Source organism: Lipophrys pholis (assembly GCF_963383615.2).
Source record: "Lipophrys pholis genome assembly, chromosome: 2".
NCBI lineage: Eukaryota > Metazoa > Chordata > Actinopteri > Blenniiformes > Blenniidae > Lipophrys > Lipophrys pholis.
Genome location: NC_137636.1, coordinates 5,901,595 through 5,909,849, shown reverse-complemented (window position 1 = coordinate 5,909,849; position 8,255 = coordinate 5,901,595). Strand labels below are relative to the sequence as shown.

General features: G+C 41.2%; 1 protein-coding gene across 1 annotated transcript; it reads left to right on the top strand.

The window, feature by feature from the left end:
* The first annotated feature begins 789 nt into the window (after positions 1 to 789).
* Positions 790 to 7,472, top strand: LOC308127817 (beta-1,3-galactosyltransferase 5). The gene is made up of 2 exons (XM_080493159.1): positions 790 to 1,037; positions 6,086 to 7,472. Exon 2 carries the CDS (start codon positions 6,095 to 6,097, stop codon positions 7,403 to 7,405), a length of 1,311 nt encoding a protein of 436 aa, XP_080349285.1. The 5' UTR covers positions 790 to 1,037; positions 6,086 to 6,094; the 3' UTR covers positions 7,406 to 7,472.
* Positions 7,473 to 8,255: the final 783 nt, after the last annotated feature.

Here is an 8,255-nt window from a genome sequence, read left to right as displayed (position 1 = left end):
TAATAAAACCATCTACAAATGTACTCAGAGAAACATTTAAACATTCAAACACAGTTAAACCGTCTTTTCTTCATTTTGGCGCACTAAATAAAATTTCTCCACATGTGATCCAGATGAAGGTGTTAAGTAGGAGAACACACACCCACATTCATTGCTCTGCATGGATCCTTGTCGTGCATGCGCAGAACTATTTACTATGATGGTAGTGCGCATGCACAGCGCATGCAGCGTTTCCTAAGAAATTTAGTTTTCAGTGAGTCTGAGCACATTGTCATGTAAACTGGGCCAATGTCTCTATTGGGCCATTTAGCATTTATTTGTCTATTCTGATTGGTTATATCATTATTCTGTGCCTGTATTCACTCCTTTGGGTTGTTGTTGTGTCTCTATATTTATATCACATCTTGTTTTGGTCGTATGTGTGTCTCTGTAGTCATAGTCAGCGTGTTTTGTGGTTTTTACCTCCCCGTGTTAATTTTGACATTATTTTTACATGTTGTGTTTATTTGTGACAGATTTATTGTATTTTTCTCCACCAGATTAACTAATCATGCCTGAAAGAGTAATTTGGAATAATGAAAGCTGCAGAAAAACTCTGTCCTGCTGCTACAGGAATGGTGCCAAATGAGTCATCTCCCCCGTGAGAAAAGATTAATTTGTGCACCAACCACTTGAGCTAAAAGCAGCTGAGAAAGGTGGAAGAGCTCCCAGGGCCTCTGGGTGGGAGTGGAGTAAACAAAGGTGTGGTTTTCTGCAGGTAGAGAAGAGTGCCATGGAGAGAGAGACAGAGAGACAGACAGAGAGAGAGAGAGAGAGAGAGAGAGACTGCTGGCTCAGCCCTCACAGGTGAGTATCTCACCTGGATCGCAGGTCACAGTGCGGAGCTGCTGAACATGATTTTCCCCACCGGAGCAACATCCGTAAGCTTTTTCGTCTTGCACATGGAAAAAGAGAAAACACCACATCTACTGCGGGAGGAGCGCCGACATGATTTAAAGAAGATTTAATCAGGACGGGGGAGGAAGAAAAAAAAAAAGGTATGTCAGCTTTTTAAATGTTTGTGAAACCTGCTGGGTCATAATGAAGAGAGAGGAAGAAAAGATGTCCGTGGTTTAGAGGGTTTTTTTTTCTCCACAACAACAAAAAAATGGAATATGATTTATTGCACTTCAATGAACCTGTATCCGGGTTGCTGCTTTAATTTTTATTAATATATGCAATACAGAGAACACCACAATGTTTTCTCTTTTATTGAGCATTTGACAAACTAAATAGATTTTTTTTTTTTAATAAATTTTTTTGAAATTAAAATCAACACATGGTGGAACAGTGGGTCATTAAAGGACCGTGGCTTCAAATAGTTGCCAGGCCTTTCTGTTTAAAGTTTGCATGTTCTCCTTGTGCATGCTTGGGTTTCTTCCACATACTCCAGTTTCCTCCCTCAGTACGTCAGAAGTTAATTGGTGACCCCAAATTGCCCATAGAGTGCCTGGTTGTCTCTCTGTGTGTGTTTGCCCTGTGATGGCCTGACATACTGTCCAGGGTGTATCTGTTAGCTGGGATTGGCTCTAGACTACCCCACCCCCAGGAAAATAACCCTTTGGATTTTTGTGTTAACATTTGAAAAAAAGCCTTTGCTTTAGATTTGATCGCATAATTGGCATACAAAGTGGCATGATCATTTCGACAGTTACACAATTCAATAAATGGACTTCAGCCCTCTTTAAAGTTCAATGAGCAGCTTAATAATACTGTCCTACAATGAGTATTTCACAAAGACTGTAGGTAACATGTGGCTTATTGTCACATGTGTATTAAAACAGCTGCTGTCATTTAGTGTGTGCAGTGCTGATGTTCAAGCAGTTTTCTCCACAATTGTTGCCCTGCATGTTTTAGTCTCCCTGCTTCAACCCACCTGAATCGAATGATGACCTCAATGGCAAGCTTGTAAAAAGTCCAAGGAGGAGATGTGGTGAGAGAGACCTAAAACATGCAGGACGCTGGCCGACCAGGACCAGGATTGAACATCCCTGGAATAAATGAACTGGCTGGTGATGAGCGATTGGTTGATGAAGCAAAAGGACCAAACCCCAAATTGATTATATTTCAACAAGAAAATTGACTCATCTCAATAACTGACACAACAAATGTCCCCCCTGATTGTTGTGGTTCCTTCAAATGACCACTGTAGGTTTAAAATATTGAGTAAAAAGATGCATTATGTTCACTGATAATTGGTTAAAATAAGGAATGTGGTTGTTGAGTCTGAAATGAAGTTTCACTTAATCAACATGGAAATTGAACCTGCAACCTTCCAAGTGGGAGACGACCCAACTCTACCAACCAAGCCCACCCACTGAGCAAGCAACGTCCATTGACGTCCAAAACACGTCCGTCCGTCCCGCCGCAATCTGGACGTCTATTTGACAGCCAGAACTAGTTGACAAATGACATAAAATGATGGATATTATAAAAATTATTTACATCTAAGACAGCCAGAATCAGTTGAAAGAGACGGGTCACAAGCTGTCTGTTAAGTCTAGCTTCCTGTTTAATTATTGAGTTGTCATTAAAATAATGAGGGGAAGTAGATCATGACAGGCAAGAGGAGACAGAATGTGAAGTTCAATGAGTTATGACCATTTATTGTTTTGGTCACACGACATTGAACTTTTCAAGTCTCCACAGAGAAACTCACCACTTTAATAACCTGTCATCTTGTGAATACGGCTATGTACCTAGTAAATGTTTTATCAGTGCGGATGTCTTTCCTTCCATAATCCAAAAATATCCATGATGGCAAAGCTAAATTACTCCTTTAGTGTCCTGTGATGGACTCGTGATCTGTCCTTGTTCTTTTGCATCGTATTTTCATTGACGTTCATATGACGTCCAGACAAGACGTTAATACAACGTCCAAGAAAGACGTCTTAAAAAAACGTTCATTCTGGCTCTTCTGTGGCTGTCTTCCGGATGTCAAATATTGACGTCCAGTAAAGACATCCAGACGACGTCCAAGAAAGACGTACTGTATAAAAAAACCTTTCACTTCTGAGAACATCTTCTGGATGTCTAAAGATGATGTCTTTTAGACGTGTTTTGAACCACTTTTTTGCTCAGTGGGCAATGTTGCACCAAGGTACAATTGAGGCTCTGAATTAACTTAAAACATACTGTTGAATTTTTTTGGATAATGGATTGAGTGAAGGGTCAAGTCAAATGAGTAGATGTGAGGTGACGCTCAAGTGTTTTGCATTTCATTGTCTCACTGGATTTATCAGAAGTCAGTGAGTCTGGCTTGACGGTACGTGTACTTACCGTAAACGTACACACATCTTTCTTTTTAAGGATTTTCTATCTTGAGACCTCATCAGATGGTGACTGGGGCTGCTTACCTTCTCTGTGACTCGATGGTTTGACTGTGAGAAGGAAATGTCCTCTATAGTTGTTCGTTTCCAACCAGCTTCAACGCCAGATCTGTTTTGCAAATTGCTTAAATAAATATGTACTCATTGTAAACATGGTTCTAATAAATCATGGCTGTTTTTGTGAATAACAGTCGCCACACGCCAATGAACTGGTTATGTGACGCAAAGAGCACCACCATCAATTGTTTTAAGTATCAACAATTCCATGGATCACAGACACACGGGGAAAGATAGATACACACTTAAACACAGTATGTGTGTGTGTGTGTGTGTGTGTGTGTGTGTGTGTGTGTGTGTGTGTGTGTGTGTGTGTGTGTGTGTGTGTGTGTGTGTGTGTGTGTGTGTGTGTGTGTGTGTGTGTGTGTGTGTGTGTGTGTGTGTGTGTGTGTGTGTGTGTGTGTGTGTGTGTGTGTGTGTGTGTGTGTGTGTGTGTGTGTGAATCATGTTTCAGACTTTGTGTGTCGTTTGTGAGTCATTGATTGTGTATTGTGGTCCCGGTGGTTAAGCCTCTGCTCTAGGATCGGGGCTGACGTCTGTTTAAAAAACTTTCGTGAAACATCAGTGGATTAAACGGCTAGTGTGAGTTAAGTCAGTGGTTTCCAACCTGGAGAGCCAATAAAAAGAGAGACAATTAAAAAAAACAAAAAGACCACACACACACATTATAGAATCTAGCCAACCTTTTTTCTCCTTTATTCACTTAAGTGGTCTTAAGCTGGTTCGCGACTCATTAATGTAGACTTTTCTAATCGACCTTTGTGTGTGTCCTCACAAAAGCCCTGAACTTGGTCACACACACTTGGCTATAAAACCAACACCCACCTGGGAAACTTTAAAAAAAAAAAAAAAAACAACCCTTGTTTTTCTGCACCACTGCTTTGAAGGTGACTACTGTTCAACCACTTTCTGGTTATATTGCTCCTGTACTTTGATACCATGAAAACCACCAGCAGATAACGTGTCAGACCTCGGGGCTTTCAAGACTTTCATTTGTTCTGAACACTTTGTATAGTCAAATCGGCAAAAAATATGTCCCTGAAAAATCGCTGAATTGTGTTGTTGAATGCAGTTTGTAGGGAAATCCGTGGACACACCTTGATGAAAGAGCTTCAAGAGGATGGATATGTATACAATTTTATTCATTCAAGCGATCTATTTTTATATTTGAATGTCAAGTTGAATGTCAAGTAAGTGTAATGTAGATAAATATGCATATTAATAATGAGCGACATTAGGTTAACAATTACAACTGCCCGAAGTTTCATGTAAAGACTGATGCTTTGTTTTCAGTAGAATTTAAACTTTCACACGTCAGATATGTGCGTATGCGTCTGTAGACCCCAACAACATAAACTGTGAGACTGGTGGAGTTTCTGCCCCCAGTATATCTAAGAAGTCTAACTATGAGCAGCGCCGGTTAAATGCAGAAGAATAATTTGAGAGTAGGTGGAAGCGTTAAAAATGTATTTTAATTGACATTTCCACGCTGATTGTGCCGCAATAGATGTTTTACACACCTAAATCTCCAAATGTGATCAAATTTAACATTTTGACTTTTCCCATGGGACGTTTCTTTTCTCTGCTTTATTGAAACGATAAAACATTAATACATAAAAAGGTATATTTATGTTTCGTTTGTTTGCCGTCCATTCATTTACTGAACCATACGAGTGTGTGTTCTTCCAGAAGTTCAACCCTGGTGTGTGCGATTGTCAATACACGCATGATTTGTTTTTCCAACTGCAGCTTATCCCATCGCTGTTGACACTGGGTGAAACTCCCTCGGCTGGTTGGGAGTGCCAAGCTAGATAAATGAGCGACAAAACTCCTTGTGACACTTCTGGGGGGGTTTTTTGCTCCCATTTTTCATGTGTTTAACGCAAAGATCCAAGACGTTTCCTGTGTACACAAAAAAAGGTCCATTTCTCTCAAATATTGTTCCCAAATTTGTATAAATCTGTATTAGTGAGCGATTATTTAGTTTGCTGAGATAATCCCTCCTCCTCGCAGGTGTTGCATATCAAGATGCTGATAAAACAGCAGGATTATTGCTCAGGTGTGCCACAAAAAAGAGAAACTCTAAACAAAAGGCCACTCCGCATACATGTGATTTAACCAAAAAAAGATTGTTTTTGTGAACTCCACTGAAGTGAGTACATTTAAACCTGGAGATCGTTTTAATCGTCACTATTTCTTGGGAGTTTCATTAACTCATTTTCTTTAAGTAAAGTAAGTTGAGTAAAAAACAAACAAAAAAAAAAACCTTAATTATTGTTTTTCATCTTGCCAAGAGTAAAAAATAGATGTTGACTTCATTTATTGTAGTTGTAACTATAAATACTGAAATATAAAAAGTGAATTTAAATCAAATAATTGCTGATGATTAAAATGTTTGTGGCATTAACCTAAACAATTTGATTCGGTGGGCGTCCTCAAATAGTTTGAGTTAAATGACCTCATCAGGTTTCACGGTACAGTAATCGTTATCCATCCACCATTTTCCGTACTGCTTCGAGTAAATCCTGACAGATCATAAGTCCACAGTGGTGGTAATATCACATGTTAAAAGAAAATGAATCCGTATTGGTGAGAGCTGTTGACTGTACTTGAGCGTATGCGTGTACAAACTTTCACGAGTGACTCATCTCTCCTTTCAGGAAGGAAAAATGGTGACTGGACCACCGTCGAACCACAGGAGGCTGTGGACTGGTTCGTACCGACGCCACGGCCTCTTCTTCTTGATGGCTTTTGTTGTACTTTATTTATTTTATAGCACTGAGATCATGTCCAACTGGAGTGCTGAAAGGTGGATGAAAAACCAAACCAAACCACTGGACAGTATCTACAAGAGTCAGAGGCAACGTGGGACTTCCGGCATTAGAAGCACAAACGGCAGCGCGCCTGAATCCAATCTTCCGTTGAACACTGACGCCGCTGCCATTACTTCTGCTTCTGCTAATGCTAATGCTAATGCTGCATCAGTTTCGACTAATGCTGCTACAGCTTCTGAACCCGCTGCAGGTTTTTCAGCCAATGCCAGCTCACCTGTAATCCCTCAAACCCACATCACGTCGGCTGCACCGCTACAGGAGACGAAGAAAGCCACACTGAGGCCCGCCCCGGCGCCGTACGTGTCGCCTGGCCCTTATTTGGTGGAGTACCCTCACGAGTATCGCTTCATTATCAACGAGCCACAGAGGTGCGAGCGGGAGAAGCCGTTCTTGGTCCTGGTCGTTCCTGTGGCGCCCAAGAACAAGGCCCACCGCGACGTCATCCGCGCCACCTGGGGAAGCGAGAGCTGGGTGAACGGGAAGGTGGTGAAGTTGTTCTTCCTTCTGGGCCTGCAGGGTGGAGGCGAAGTGCTGCAGCAGCAGCAGCAGCAGCTTCTTCGAGAGAGCAAAGAGCACGGGGACGTGATCCAGAGTGACTTCATCGACTGCTACAAGAACCTCACCATCAAGACCATGGTGATGCTGGAGTGGCTCGACTCGTACTGCCCGGGCGCCTCGTACGCCATGAAGATCGACTCCGACATGTTTCTCAACGTGGCCAACCTCGTAAACGTGCTCGTCCACGCGCCGAAAACCAATTACATGACCGGGCTTGTGGCGCGCAACGCCGCGGTCCTGAGAGATCCGTCCTCGAAGTGGTACCTGCCGTATGACGTCCACCCCCCCTCGGAGTACCCGCACTACGCTTTGGGTCTGGGCTACGTCTTGTCGTTAGACCTTGCCAAGAAGCTCATCGAGGCGTCGCGGCACGTGAAGCCGCTCTACATCGAAGACGTGTTTTTGGGGTTGTGCATGCAGTACCTGGGGATCTCTCTCACTGAACCGCCAAGCTGGAATTACTTCCACGTCTTCCCGCTGGCGTACAGCCGCTGCGCCTTCTCAGGGATTATCGCCACTACGACTGGCGAATTCACCGATCGGGTTTGGCTCTGGAAAGACTTTAAAAAACCAGGCCCCTACTGCTGATATGGACCATTTGAAAGTGAAAAGTTTTCTATTTGAAGGCTGTGCTCAATTAAAACTGAAAGTTCTGAAAAATAATGTTTACATTTTGCCATCAACTTGCCAATGAAGGATAATATTTTGGATTTAAGGTGTTAACCAGTAAAAAAATATATAATTTTTATCTCTGTAGATCAAAACGGATTGCTCCTCTGCACTATGAAATTCAATTTATTCTGTATATTATGCTCAGATATTCAGCGTTATGGCCTGAACGTCAGAACATAATGTATAGTAGATGTTGGCTGGACATTATTACATTATATGTACTGTACATATCTGTCTTTTTTGAATATCTCCTATTGTGGTTGCAATTTCTCTGAATTTAACATATTATCTATAAATAGTGACTGTATGGGCAGCTAAATTAATCTATTAGTCAGAAGAAATGTGGGTGTATATATGTATATATATATATATATATATATATATATATATATGAAAAGCACAAACAAAGCAACAATTGCACTTTTCAACTCAGGTTTTTCACATCTGCATTTGGGAGTGCATGGAAAGTAAAGATTGTAGATATTATGTGATGATATGTGGACGGGACAGTTTTCTCCTTTTTTAAAAGCAAAACTATGCAAATGACATTTGCATAGGAGTGTAGAGTGAAATATATCAACAGCAAAATGTTTTCATGACTCTAATGTTATATTTTGCTTAATTAAAACTACACCGACAGTTCCAATAAAATTTTTTAAAAAAGACGAGTTATGAAATGAACGTTTCAAAAGTTGACTTCAGGTATTTTTGTTTTCTTACATCAACAACTTTCACACCCTTGCATATCGGACCTTCTGCATCTTAC

Bases quoted from the DNA above. Each gene is read 5' to 3' on its own strand.
- LOC308127817 (XM_080493159.1), top strand. From the start codon at position 6,095: ATGGTGACTGGACCACCGTCGAACCACAGGAGGCTGTGGACTGGTTCG.